Source organism: Strix aluco, chromosome W (genome assembly GCF_031877795.1).
Source record: "Strix aluco isolate bStrAlu1 chromosome W, bStrAlu1.hap1, whole genome shotgun sequence".
NCBI lineage: Eukaryota > Metazoa > Chordata > Aves > Strigiformes > Strigidae > Strix > Strix aluco.
Genome location: NC_133970.1, coordinates 42,482,801 through 42,497,641, shown reverse-complemented (window position 1 = coordinate 42,497,641; position 14,841 = coordinate 42,482,801). Strand labels below are relative to the sequence as shown.

Sequence of the window (14,841 nt, the reverse complement as noted above, 5' to 3'; positions counted from 1 at the left end):
ACCCACTGGGTCTGGCTACTGCTCTCCATTGACTGCAGACAAGACAGGTGACTAGTTTAAACTAGATATCTAACATTTGTATGGTTAAAACCAGGTGAGATGGATCCTTTCTCTAGTCTGTTAGTTTTTCCTGGATCCAAAACTCTTTAACTTCCCAGGTCCCGTGGGAACACATGAGTATGAATGAACTCATGGCCATGTCCTGAGGAACCCACTCTCCTAGAGGCAGGATGCACAGAAAACTAGCTGGATTAGGAGCACAGGAGAAGGTTTATAGTGACAGAGAGGTGAGAACCCAAGAGATTTGAAGATACCAGCATGGACACACTGTGCTCAGCCAATGCCTCCAAAGCCTCTAGGACTTCTGGGTTACCAGTGTCCTTTTTCTAGCACAATTATTCTTTTGCTTAGGAAAGATCAAAACTTTTTTTTTTTAGTGTTCCAAACACTTTTTCTAATTCCTATTTTTCAGCGAGCTTTGAAATGTTTCATTTTTCATTCCAAGTCAGAACAAAGATATACTTCAATGACTGGAAATCCTGCTATGAAGCAGTATGATCATTTTCCATTTGGCTTTCTGAATGCTAACAAAAGTCAGCAGGAGAATTCACGTTAGGCTTCAGATATTTCCTGGCTACTCAGAAATCACTGCTAGTGTTGTACGCTTGCTTGCTCAGACATTATGTGAAATATTTTCTCTGCGTCTTATGACAAGCTCTGTGAGTGCTGTAGAAATATAAGGAGTCATTTCAAAGTTTAAGCATTTCACCCAAGGAATAATTGTGAATTGAGATTTCCACCCATTACAGAGGTTTTTCATGAAGGAAGCTACCTATTCAAGGTAAATCTGCTATAATACCAAAGTGCATAGGCTCCCTGATTGAAAATATGCCATAAGGAGAGTACAAGATCTGCCACCATGAAAGAGATCAAGGGATTATCTAAAGCAGCATCTTATTTTCAATAATGACCAGCATGGGTGTTCTGGGAAGCATGTAAAAAACATGAGCTTTCCTCTCCTGTATTCTGACAATAAGAGTATAACAGTCCAGCAGTGCATTTAAAGGGTGAACATATAATTAAGCCACTTTTCTATTTGGATTTGCAGTAGTTCCATCAACTTCTTTTTTTTTTTTACATTTATCGTTGTGTAATCATATATTTTGAAATGTGTTGTATAAGATTTTTGTGTCAAGTGCTTTTCCTTCTCTCTCCATAACTTTATGTGGAATGAGAGCTGTATTTCTTGCTCTCCCTTTTTTCCCCCTCATAGTCTAATACAAGCAAAGGAAAAGGTATCTGATCCAGTAGTTGCTGACATTGTTCCCAGCTACAGATTGCGAAGAGATGCTAAGCTCTGTGTGGATGGGGAGGTTTTCTTTCGCAGACAGAGGGTAGCAAAACTAGATTTATTAGGAACATCCCCCAAGCCTGCACTACTGTGGTGCCTTATCTCCCTGCCATCCACTGTTTCTCAGCCATGAGGCAGCTTTCCTGGATGCTTTTCCTGCTGTAGGGCTGGTGCAGACCTCTCCTTGTTTGGCAATGAAGCTGTCCCTTTCCTCTCTTACTACTATGCTTTGCAGGAGTCACAGATCCTGCTCTGCCCAGCACTGCCTGCACCACAGCTGGCTCAGGCATAGCTCACCTCCTCCCCTCCTCCCCCCTCCATGCCTCACCCCCAAACCTTTGTCAAGCTGGTGCCCTCCAGGCCAGCTCAAAACTTCAAGGCTCACACAAGGGCATTGGTATGGCACGTCTTTCTGAACACAGTCCCATCCCGAGTGCCTCTCCAAGGAACAACTGGCATCACCCCAGGACCCCTCTATCCCAACCTGTCCCTTAGGAATGATCCTCTGAGGATGCACCCTGAGTCACAGAATCATTCAGGTTGGAAAAGACTCTTGGGATCATCAAGTCCAACCATCAGCCCTACTCTACAAAGTTCTCCCCTACACCATATCCCCCAACATCTCATCCAAATGACCCTTAAACACATCCAGGGAAGGTGACTCCACCCCCTCCCTGGGCAGCCTATTCCACTGTCTGACCACTCTTTCTCTGAAAATTTTTTTCCTAATGTCCGGTCTGAACCTCCCCTGTTGCAGTTTAAAGTCATTCCCTCTTGTTCTATCACTAATTACCTGTGAGAAGAGACCAGCACCAACCTCTCTACAATGTCCTTTCAGGTAGTTGTAGAGATTGATGAGGTCTCCCCTCAGCCTTCTCTTCCTCAAGCTAAACAGTCCCAGCTCCTTCAATTGCTCCTCATAGGATTTATTCTCCAGGCCCTTCACCAGCTTTTTTGCCCTCCTCTGTACTCGTTCCAGCACCTCGAGATCTCTCTCGTATTGAGGTGCCCAAAACTGGACACAATACTCCAGGTGTGGCCTCACCAGTGCAGAGTACAGGGGGACTATCACCTCCCTACTTCTGCTGGTGTGAGAGACGAGAAACCAGGCCTGCGAGAAACTAAGAAAAACAGCCTGAGAAAGCAAAAGTTGAGGCTGATCGAAGAAATGCCTCAAACACTCGCAAGACAAAACTATGAGTCACAAGGTGCATTCTGTGGAGGTCGAAGCTGATAAGGCTGCCCCAATAACACAAGATGGGACTGGAGGAGGGAGCCCTGTGGAGACAGGACGGCTCTGCTCTGGGGCACCTGGCCAAAACTTCAAGGGCCATCTGTCCGGTGAATGACCTTTGCTTCATTATCCACGAAATGCATATTAAAGTTAACACCCCTCAATATGCTAATGAGGGCTAACATGATCATGCTAATTACATCATCCCATGAAACACCTTACCCCTCCCCGTACATGGGATACGTAGGTATGTGGGTCGACCTAGGGGATGGACCCTAGGAAAGTGGGTATAAATCAAGGGGGGGGGGGGGGGCCCGGGGCCCGAGAGAGAGTGCAGTGAAGCGAAGAAGACGGATGCCAGCGAAAAAGACGGATGTCTCCTGTGCCTCCTGGAACCCTCATCGGCGGGATCAGTGCAGAAACCCAGACCGGTGATCTGTATTTCCCCATTCCCTCTATCTCCCTCTTTTCCCTTTCCTATTAAGAAATGCAAGGCATATTATATTGCTTGCCACAACTTGCTATATACTTAGCCAGCTATCGTGTGTTCAATTAGTACATTGTGACTAGTTAATAACTGTTTAGACTTGGAGACTTGTTGTCCGCTCCATTGGGGATTTGCGAATCTGAGTCACTTGTCCCCTTCGTCTGAGCGGGACGTGACAGCTGGTCACGCTATTTCTAATACAAGCCAGGATGCCATTGGCTTTCTTGGCCACCTGGGCACACTGCTGGCTCATGTTCAGCTGCTTGTCAATTAGAACCCCCAGATCCTTCTCTTCCACACAGTTCTCCAGCCACACCTCCCCAAGCCTGTAGCAATGCATGGGGTTGTTGTGGCCCAAGTGAAGGACCTGGCACTTGGCGTTGTTGAAGGTCATCCCGTTGACCTTGGCCCACCGATCTAATCTATCCAAGTCTCTCTGTAGAGCCTCCCTATCTTCATGCAGATCAACACTCCCGCTTAACTTGGTGTCATCTGTGAATTTACTGATAATGCACTCTATGTCCTTATCAAGATCATCAATAAAGATGTTGAACAGAAATGGTCCCAACACCGAACCCTGAGGAACACCACTTGTGACCGGCCACCAGCTGGATTTAGCTCCATTGACCACCACTCTCTGGGACCGTCCATCCAGCCAGTGCTTGACCCAGCAGACCGTTCGCTCATCCAGGCCACGGGCAGCCAGTTTTTCTATGAGAATTCTATGGGGAACTGTGTCAAATGCCCTCTGCTCCCTTACCAGAGTCAGTGGTATACTGCAAAGCTTTCCAGATTCTCACTTCTTTACTCTCACGGTTTGGCCCCACTTTCCCTGCTGCCCTACTTCCCCTCATTAGGCCATATGCCATTCCATAACTACCAGCCCTGCTGATTCCTTGACCTGTTTCTTCCCAAATGATTTCCTTGACTTTCAAGCCCCAGGAAAGCCAGTCCTGTTTCAACCCAGCTTAATTATCTCCACCCTGAATCATGTGATTCTTGTGACCCCTTACAGCTTAGCCAGATCCTGGCAGCCCTTTACTGTCTACCTGTTTCTGCTTCAACAGCCAGAAAACCTCTCACCAAATACTTGCATTCCAGGTCACACCAGAGGTCTTCCCTGAGTACATTCTGTCCTATTTCACAGTAGTGAAAAGGCTTATGTGTCCCAAAGGCATAGCTCATCTCATTAATGATATTGCATCTCACCACGAACCTTAATTTTTTTTTTTCTTTGGACTAGCCTGGCTGTGACAGTACTAGCACTGAAACCACCCCCCCTTGGGCATCTATATGCACCAGTGTAGGTCACTGGGGGATGTTTTGTGCCATTTGGAAGATGCTCAGAGCTAAAGGAGAGTTGTGTAAGGGATAAAGCTGAGAGGGAAGGGTCATGGCTGAGAGCCCTTTCCAGTGCCTTCACTGCCAGCACCCTCCTTCCTCCCCAACAAGCACATTGCATTCTGGCTCTGGTGGGTCTCAGCCCTCTTGCTCTCCTCACCCACCAGTGAGTGCCACTTGGTGAGGGACACAGCTAGACCAACAGTGCACTGCTGACAAGCCCTTTAACTTTGCCCTTACAACTACTTCATGATACAGATGCTGATCTCCAGCTGGCCCCATCCCTGTCAGAAGCAGTAACAGCCTTTCTCTGCCTCTTTTCCTCTCTCCCAGACCATAAAAGGATCTGGTCAGTTCCCCTCCTCACTTCAGGTGGCCTTCACCAGCAAGACCAGCATTTCAGTAAACACCAACTGAGGGAGAATCTGTCAGCCAAGATATGCTGACAGGTCTCCATGGGAGATTTCCTGCCCTTTGCCCTTTCCACCCCCACCCTCGGCCCATTACCTGAGGTTGGTGTTATGGGGGCAGCTGCCAGGCCGTTCATGTTCAGAGCCACCATCTGCTGCATCTGGGCTGCAGCAAAGGCTGCCATGGGGTTCAGGTAGCCACCCTGCGCCACCGACGCCATTATCGCAGCTTGCTGCTGCATCAGCTGGAACAAAGAGAGAAGGGGAAAAATATCACAGGGTCACCAGCAGGGCAGCCCATGGCACCAGCACCAGGATGGGGACCCAGTGAGGGTGTGAGGCATCCCTCTGTTTTGAGCTGTCAGCTCACCATGCCCATGGTACCCCCCAGCCTTGACCTTCTTTCTCGCTTTAGGGGCCGGAGGCAAAGTGCATCACTGTGTCTTGGGGTCTTTATGGTCCCCACCCCCCATGTGTTCCCCAATGTGGAGGTCTCCCGTGAGTTGGACTCAGCCCTCTGACTCCCTGGTACTTCCCTGATGAGAAAGGCAGAGGGAAGACTTTATACATTCCTGAGCAGAGAAGTTTCACGGCTTATGTTGCTTTTAGCAAAGCTCTGGTGGCTGCTGATGGGAGACAAGTGTATGTGGAATGGTGGGGAGAGGGGATCCCTTAGCTTAGCTAGTTCTCTGGGGATAAACTGATTTGTTTTAATCTGTCAGTGACAAAGATAATTTTTTTTTATGCTGCTGGGAGGCCTCCAGTGGTCACTGAGCAAAACCATGACCAAACCTTCTAACCAGAATACAGCACGTATTTCCAATACAGTCAAGCAGAGACTTCTGAAAGAACTATACAAAATAAGAGAGCTCACCTACTTTAGCAAGATTAATACTATGTAGTGGGAAAATCCCTTCCCTGTAGATTTGATCTGGGATGACTTCCTTAATTTTATTTTTTTCCAGGAAGTGATCAAAAAGCCTCTTCTTTTAAGGCATCTACAAAAGGCAGAAACAAGGAATCCAGGATATCTTTTCAGGCATTTGGGGGTAAGAATTTTGGAGCAGAAGGCTGGTGAATGGTTATGCATGTTGGAAATGCTTCTTCCATTAAAATCAGACTTTGCTATCAGTATTTTATACTCTGAGCTTAGCACACAGATGGTGGAGTTCATGTGTACAGTATGGCTGCAGTGGGCTTGTAAAATGCTCCTGGTGTGAAGAAGACAGTTTGGATGAAGCTGCCTCTTGTCTCCTTCCCTGGAGCTGTACAAAGAGTCAGATGAGGTAAGTCTGAGTCCGTATCCAACCCCAACTAGTGACTGGTGGTGGACGCTTAGAGAAACTGGGGGGGGGGGAGGATGAGCAAAACCTCACTCCCTTCATTCCCCAGTCTCTAGTAATGTGTGACTTGATAATAGTGGAGAAGGAAACTGTTTTTCTATAGTGACTTTAGCAGTGACTCATGTCTTTGCTGTCTCCAGAATGAGTACCACTCTTTTGCTGCTCTCTGTGCTGTCACTCTCTCTCTCTCTCTCTCCCATCTGGAAATTACACTCTGATGCTGTTGTTTAAGCACATGGGACACAGACTCAGCATTAAAGAGACCTCAAAAGTCATGGCAATACATAGTCTGTTCCCTATTGTTCGGTTTAATACTGAAATAACAGCTAAATTAGCTATTCATAGACATACACACTAAAACAAATCCTTGAAATCACTGCTCTCATTCAAACGCTGAAACTTTCATTGTCACTATCTGTGAAGAGACAAAAGTAAAGGATGCTCTGCCACTGACCTGCAGTATAACTGTGGAGAAGTTGTGTAAACTTCCCTTGGTTTCTCCAGCAATAAAATGGGGCACAAGATACCTGCCTCCCCATGTAGGAGTGCCTTCAGATCTACAGATGAAAAGTGCCATGGTAGACTTGAGTACTATTAATTTTTGTAGCCTAATGCAGATTGGTGGCAAGGTGGTGGCTTTCCCTTTGATAGTTAATTACCCTTTTTTATTATACCCTACATAAGACACTTTCAAATTTTAATTAGTGATATCCTCTCCTTTGTAATTACTGATGGAATGATTAGACAGTCTTTTCTATTATAGCACAATGCTGATTCCCCTTTAAGGATGTGGTGGTTTGACCTTGGCTAAATGCCAGGTACCCACCAAGTCACTCTATCACTTCCCCCCCTTTCCCCTTTTTTCTCAACAGGGCAAAAAGGGGGAAAGAAAATAAGATAGGAAAAAAAACAAGCCTTGTGGGTAAAACAAAAGCAGTTTTAATGTCAGCAAAGCAAAGCAAAGGTCCACACGTGGAAGCAAAAAGAAAACAGATTTATTCTCTACTTCCCATGAACAGGCGATGTCGGGCCTTCTCAGGAAGCAGGGCTCCAATACACGTAGTGGTTGCCTCGGAGGACCAAGGGTGACCCCACCCCCTTCCTCCTTTCTCCCAGCTTTATACTGAGCAGACGTCATATGGTATGGAATATCCCTTTGGTCAGTTCGGGTCAGCTGTCCTGGTTGTGTCCCCTCCCAAGATTTTGCCCACCCCATCCCACTGTGGGGGGGGGAAATATCAGAAAGAGCCTTGGTGCTGTGTAAGCACTACTCAGCAGTAGCCACACCACCAGGGTGCTATCAACACCCTGCCAGCTCCCAACATAAAACACAGCACCATGAGGGCTGCTACAGGGGAAAACCAATCCTGGCTCAGCCAGACCCAGTACAAAGGAGTACATTTGTTTCTAGACATTGAGTTTATTCTCCAGAGGAGGCACTGACCAGGTGATTTTAGTAAGTATGCCACTGAAGTGAATGAGGAAGGGGGAATTCATCCATCTTTAACACTGGATTGAATCCAGCACTGGGTGTGCTGACCCATATCTCATTTTCTGTGCTGGGTATTTTCACCTGGGGAAATCTAAGGATATAACTGGTTGGTTGCAGAAATGATAGCCAAGATCTGTGACTATAGGACTTATTTAACACTGCTGATCAAAGTAGCATCTCTCGGAGATGGACATAGTTGCAACGGCTGGGAACAGTCCCACTATGGCCTTTGCTGAATTTTCTCTGTGCCTCTCCAGAGCTGACCAGAGCTGCATGAACAAACCCATCCCAAAACATGGAGTGACATATGGCTGGTCATGTGTGTGCTGTGGTCAGTCTGACTGGCAGATAACAGCCTGGTATTTGTACCAGAGACGTTCTAGGACAGGGAGGGGACTATGTTTTTGGCATTTCCCATTGTCAGATTCAGTAAAAAGATGGGGTTTCTGTGAGAGACATCGGCCTGTCAGCCTTGCACAGCCTCTGAGAAATAGCTAGGCTTTGATGAAAAACAGGCCTTGGAAGAAAGATAAGAAACTGCTGAGTTGTGCCAAGGAGGCAGGGAAAAACAATGGACAGCTGCAACACTGAACTGTGGAAAAGTACTGAACTGTGAGAAGTTACCGCCACGTTGGGAAGGACTGCAATTTTCTGTTATTAAAGAACTACAGAAGACCGTTAATGAGGACAGGCTTCAAAACTCATTTACAACAGGTATACTGGAGGCAATTGCTCATGGGTATCGATTGGTCCCATGGAATTGGCTGGCACTTTTAAAAACAGTACTAACGCCGGCACAGTATTCTATCTGGAAAACCGAGTGTGTGGATCTCTGTACTCAGCATTCGCGCCCCCCCAACAGCCAGCACGGAGTTGGCGGCGGCAGCCCCGGGGCTCCCCGAACCCCTACCCGCCACGGAGCGACTGCCTGCGGCCGAGCCCGGCACCGCGCCCCCTGACCCGCACCTGCCCGCCCCGCCTCCTCCGAACGCCAAAAGCGGCAGTTTTTACAGAAGCTGTTGACAATGGGATGCGGTGTCCCTTGTCTGCCAACAGCACATAATCAATAAGCAATGGCTTTATATATTCTTAACAGTGTTTTGATGTTTGTAGTATTTGTCATTTTATGTTGTGTGAGTAATAAGTGTAAGGGGTGTGGGTGTGTGACTGTTCTGCGGGTGTGAGACACAGCCCAGCTGCAGCTGCGGAGTGCGGAGTTCTCTGACCCGCAGTTCCGTTATCCCGCGAGGGAAGCGGCCGCAGAGGAACGAAGCGCAGGGCAGACTCTGTACCAGTGGGGGGGTAGTGCAGGACGAGAGAACATTCCTTAGTACAGAGCATCCTAGTGCCCACCCGCTGGGTCATCAGTGCTGCCTGTTTGTTCGGGCTCAGTGTTTTAAGTGTCATAGGTGAAATATCTCCTCTAGCGGGAGGCAGTAATTCTGTGTTAATTGTTGTCTTGAATTGCTGTAACATTTCAAAGCAAAGATCTCATTCATGTAAAGGGCTCAGAAAACCAGGTAGCAAATATTCATCCATTTATGTTGGAAACCCCTATTACATCATGGGGTCGTGACTGTATGGCTCAATGGGGAACTCCAATTGGATCAAATTTGTCTTAAGGGCCACTGCAGCGCAACCCACCCCTTAAACCCACCCCTTAAACCCACCCTGAAACTAACCTGGAAAACAGAATCACCTGTGTGGGTGGGTCAGTGGCCCTTGCCAATGGAAAAGTTGTGCCACCTTAATGATTTAATTCAGGAACAATTAAGTGCAGGACATCTCGTACCTACCACCAGTCCTTGGAACTCCCTGGTGTTCGTTATTTTAAAGAAAAGTGGTAAATGGTGACTTTTACATGATCTCTGACACATTAATGATGCCATGGAGGATATGGGTACATTACGGCTAGGCATGCCCTCCCCAACAATGATTCCCCGAAACCGGCATCTTGTAATAATTGAACTAAAGGATTGGTTCTTTACCATTCCCTTGCATCCGGATGATGCACCTAAATTTGCCTTTTCTGTTCCCGGTATTAATATTAATGAACCTGCAAGACGGTACTACTGGGTTGTTTTGCCACAAGGCATGAAAAACAGCCCCACGATGTGTCAGTGGTTTGTTACAAAGGCTTTGAGCCCTGTTAGAATGCAGGTCCCCCAGGCTGTTATCTATCATTATATGGATGACATCCTCATAGCAGCAGAAACACAGGAGATCATGGAAAAGGCTCTTGCTTTAACCAAAGACTCAGTATCTCAAATGGGGTGACAAATAGCACCTGAAAAGGTACAGCGATCATCACCGTGGCAGTACCTGGGGTGGAGAATTTGTGAACAGACCATTGTCCCGCAACAGGTTGAACTTAAAACTGATGTTAAGACTTTAAATGATTTACAGAAACTGTTGGGAGCCATAAAATGGATACGGCCATTTGTGGGCCTAACTAATAATGATCTGCATAGCTTGTTTGATATCTTGCGAGGAGATCCTTCACTGACATCACCCAGAGTACTTACAGAGAAAGCGAAACAAGACCTCCACTGTGTACCTAATGCCATCTCAGAAAGACAAGCATCGTGATGTGTGCCCGGCCATCTGTATCAACTGGTATTATTTAACCCTCCAGGGCAGCCATATGCTCTGCTGTTTCAGTGGGATGAAACACTTAGTGACCCTCTTGTTAGTATTGAATGGATTTTTGTTTGTCACACCAAATGCACAAGACAGTCACTACTCCTCCAGAAATGTTTGCCAAACTGATCATGAAATGTAGGCAGCGCCTACTATTACTTGCTGGTCAGGAACCTGTGTGTATCATTGTTCCGGTTACTATGCACATGTTACATGGCTAATACAAATGTCTTTAGAATTCCAGACAGCAATCTGTGATTACCCCGGACAGCTTTTAGTACACAGCCCATCACATAAATTATTACAGCAAAATTTTTTATTATATGCCATTCCAAAGTGCAGCGATGTACCGTTGCAAGCCTTGACTGTGTTTACTGATGGATCTGGAAAAACGGGGAAGTCAGTCATAGTATGGCAAGACCCACATACTCAAATTTGGCAATCGGACATTACCCAATCCCCGGGATCACAACAGATTGTTGAGCTAGCTGCAGTAGTCTGTGTATTTCAACGCTGGGACACCCCAATTAACATTGTTACTGCTTCTGCTTATGTTGCCAATCTTGTACAGCGTATGGAGAATTCGTGTTTGAAGGACGTTACTAATTCTCTGTTATATTCATTAATGCACACCCTTTTACGGTTATTAAATAACTGCAAGACTTCTTATTTTGTTGTACATATTTGAGCGCATACTGCACTACCTGGACCTTTGGTTGAAGGCAATCGACGAGCAGATGCGTTGACTCTGGCGGCTCAGGTGGTACCTAATGTCTTTGAGCAAGCGCGGCTTTCACATGCATTTTTCCACCAAAACACCAGAGCAATACAAAACCAGTTTGCTTTATCACGGCGTCAGGCTAAAGACATCATTGCCACTTGCCCTGAGTGCCAGAAGGACTCCCTCTCTTCAACAGCCAGTGGTGTCAACCCTCGGGGACTCACCTCCTCAGAATTATGGCAATCTGACGTCACTCACTTCGCTGCATTTGGAACGTTAAAATATGTACATGTGTCTGTTGATACTTTTTCTGGAGCAGTGTTTGTGTCCTGCCATACAGGTGAAAAAGCACGCAATGTGCCAGAACACTTTTTAGCTGCATTTGCTTCCTTGGGCGTGCCATGACAGATTAAGACAGAGAATAGACCTGCTTATGTTTCTGTTTGTCTTGTTTCTTTCTTTCAACAGTGGGGAGTCAAGCATCTGACCGGCATTCCCCACTCACCGACCGGACAGGCCATTGTGGAGCGTACGCGTGGCACGCTAAAGCGTCTATTGCAACAACAAAAAGGGGGAGATGGAGGGTATCAATCTACACCTCACGAAAGGCTAAATAAGGCATTTTATGTCATGAACTTTTTAAACATTTCCCCTGTCTCACAGGTGCCACCAATATTGCATCACTTCTCGTCGCAGATACCGGATCAACAAGAAGTCCAGGGCAAGGCTCAAGTGTTAGCAAAAAACCTGGAAAGTGGTAACTGGGAAGGACCAGATCCTTTAATAACCTGGGGAAGAGGTTATGCTTGTGTCTCCACAGGTCACGGTCCCCGGTGGTTACCGGCAAGGTGTGTGCAACCATACCTGAGGCATGAGAGGCAGCTTTTGGTGGACACTCAGGAGCCAGCTGTGGGTGCTGTGGGTGCCCCTGTGCCGACAGTTTGCGGTCTCTTCGACTGATCATTTAAGCAGAATGGATGGGTAATGCTTGCTGCTGCAATAGGACAAAATACACTATCTCAGTCCTTAATCACACTACAGTTGCCAACTCTTTTAAGAGAAAATGCTAACAGTACTTGCAACTCCTTGATGAAATATATAGGCTTACTAGTCACTAGTGAAAGATGTAGCTTAGACAAAATGTAGTTATTAATAAGGATGAAATGCTATAAGAATGTGTGTATTCAACTTCCTTTGTTTAGCAATATTAAGAATTAAGAACTCAAGTGTTTAACCTTATTAGAAACTCCCTTGGTTTTCCCCCTTGAGTGGTGGCCAGGCTCTGGGTGGAACCCAACAGGAGGATGAGATCAGATGTTTCCGCTCAAAGAAAATTGCCAGTTATTTTGGCCTGTTGATTTAGAGGCTGGACCTGCTTGCAGCGATGTTGGATGCCTCACCTACGGATGGACGCATCGCGTCCAAATCCTCGCTGCATCCAGGGTTGCCCAGCAATTGCGGATCTGAATATTAGTACCCCATTAAGTAAGTGTGCTATTCCGTATTTTCCTTACTGTTTATTTTTGTAGTATTTAGTCATATCCTTTAATTATTGCTAGTAATATTAGCCTACTCTTTTCAACTAGTAACTTTAACTTCTGTATTGTTATTAGCCTTCTGTGCAAGTATTTTAAGTATGCTGTGTTTTTTGAAGTTTGCCTAAACCTTAATTGATAAATCTTTGAAACAAGTCTTGCAGGTGCAGGTGCAAAACAAAGAAGGGGGAGATGTGGGAGACATCGGCCTGTCAGCCTTACACAGCCTCTGAATCAACAGCTAGGCTTTGATGAAAAACAGGCCTTGGGAGAAAGATAAGAAACTGCTGAGTTGTGCCAAGGTGGCAGAGGAAAACAAGGGCCAGCTGCAACACTGAACTGTGGAAAAGTACTGAACTGTGAGAAGTTACCACCGCGTGAACAGCGCGTGAACGAGAGGGTGATTGGTCTGCACAGCGCGTGTGAGAGTGGTCTTATGCTGATAGGAGAAAAGGTAGATAGCTGTCTAATTGCTGATTTGCTAATTATGAAGTAAGAGCTTTGGCGAGAGCATAAGTATGTACTATTGTAATAATAAAGGGTCTTTCCTTCTGCACTTCAATGGAGAGTCCGTTCCTCAGTTGTCATAGGTTTCCTCTGAGCTGGTCACCTATTATGGTTGGTGTGATTACAGGCAGAGGAGTCTAAGCCAAAATTCATCTCTTCCTTCTGTACACAAATGCCTCTGGGCAGATGAATTACAGCTTTGTTTGGTGATCTGTTCAGCTGCATGTACCAACCCAGTCAGATAAAATTATTCCCACCCCTTACTTGGCCCTCAGCGCATATTTTTGGAACCCGATTCCCAAACATTTGAAATAAAAGTATTAATCCTTTTTTTGTTTGTCTTTCACCTGTGCTGCAAGAGAAACAAGGCTGTCTAAAAGATACCGCATTGCCAATAGTAGTGCAAATGACTGTGTTACTCCAAAGACAATCTCCAGTTTGCACTCTGCAGAGCTAGGCAATCACTTGTGACATTATTTAAGGCTTATGCAACTTCTTCTCCTGCTTATGGATGTCTCTAAGCTGTTCAGAGCTAACTCCATGATGGCAGGTGCCCCTCCTAGTTTGCAAACCGGGTAACCTGAGTGTGTGGCTTTTTGTGTACTCAGAGGGCTTATAAATTTGCACTGGAGTATGCGTTTTTGTAGTCTATACCTTGGCTACATGCACGCCCCTTTTTGCAGTAATGTAATTTATGCATTTCTGTCACAGATCTTCAGAAAGAAGTTATTTTCTCTCTCCTTATGAGAAGAACAAGATGATCCTAATCTGCTGATTAGTGCTGAAGGTGCAGGGTCTGCAGCCTAAAGCCTGGTGGCTTTCAGTGAAACATATGGTTAAACCTGGCCATACTCCCACAGAGACTAAGTTAGGAGCTTGAGGAGTAAAGAGGTTAAATTTAGTTGAGGATTAAAAAGCTAATGCAGTAAAAATAAGGTAGTAATTAAGGCCCTAACCTTTGATTTGGGAAAGTAGGTTCAGTTGCTTCTGCTACAGGAGGCATTCTGCAGGGTGCTGTCACCCCATTATGCTCAGTGCCCTGAGGATACCCAAGATACCCCAGAGACCTGGAAATCCCCTGGCATGGTGAAATAAGCTGCATCCCTGTGCCTCATTACCCAGAGGACATACACCTTGCTGCAGCCTTCAGAGCCAGCCCATGGGGTAAACCGGGGTCTCCTCCAGAGCTGGAAGGAGTATAGAATCCTATACCTGAACACAGACATGTACCCCAGCTAACTGGCTTTGCTTCCTTGGCTAGAGAGGGGACCCCAAACATGTCTGGACATCATAGCCCTTGGCAACGCTCCTGTCACTCTTCTGCTGTCATGTTTCCCATTTATGCTCATCCCTCTCAGGTCAGAGGTGCTCAAGGGTACAGGTTAAAGGGGAAGGGGAGGGTGTTTCCTAGGCCAGCAGTGAGTACAGTGGCATCGTGGCGGTGGGAGGACAGGAACTTGATCACCTTGAAAGAAGCTGATGGCACAGACCTACCTATTTCTCCTCAGGGTAGCTTCAGGGTATTTTAGAAAAGGAGGGCTAGTCCTGTAAGGGTCACCAGTCTCCCTTATAAAAACTTCTGGAGTATTCCCAAGTGAGCTAAAATAAGTCAGTCCACTACTTCCCCAGCTCCTCCCAATGACAAATGTCCCATCCACTCTGAAAGAGGCCCATTGTATGGTCCCAGTTAATAAAGCTGTAGAAAGTGAGTCAGTGACCCCCACCAGAGGCAAATCAGTAGCACCAGGGCCCCTGGGTATCGAGCACTTTAAATTTGACA

General features: G+C 46.3%; 1 protein-coding gene across 32 annotated transcripts in view; it reads right to left on the bottom strand.

The window, feature by feature from the left end:
• LOC141917810 (CUGBP Elav-like family member 4) overlaps window positions 1-14,841 on the bottom strand; it is a 1,125,997-nt gene that overhangs the window by 67,030 nt on the left and 1,044,126 nt on the right. For all 32 annotated transcript variants that reach the window (XM_074811355.1, XM_074811370.1, XM_074811383.1 and 29 more), the window contains one exon: window positions 4,921-5,068. In XM_074811355.1, the coding sequence (XP_074667456.1) occupies window positions 4,921-5,068 (148 nt within the window). The remainder of the gene's footprint in view (window positions 1-4,920; window positions 5,069-14,841) is intronic.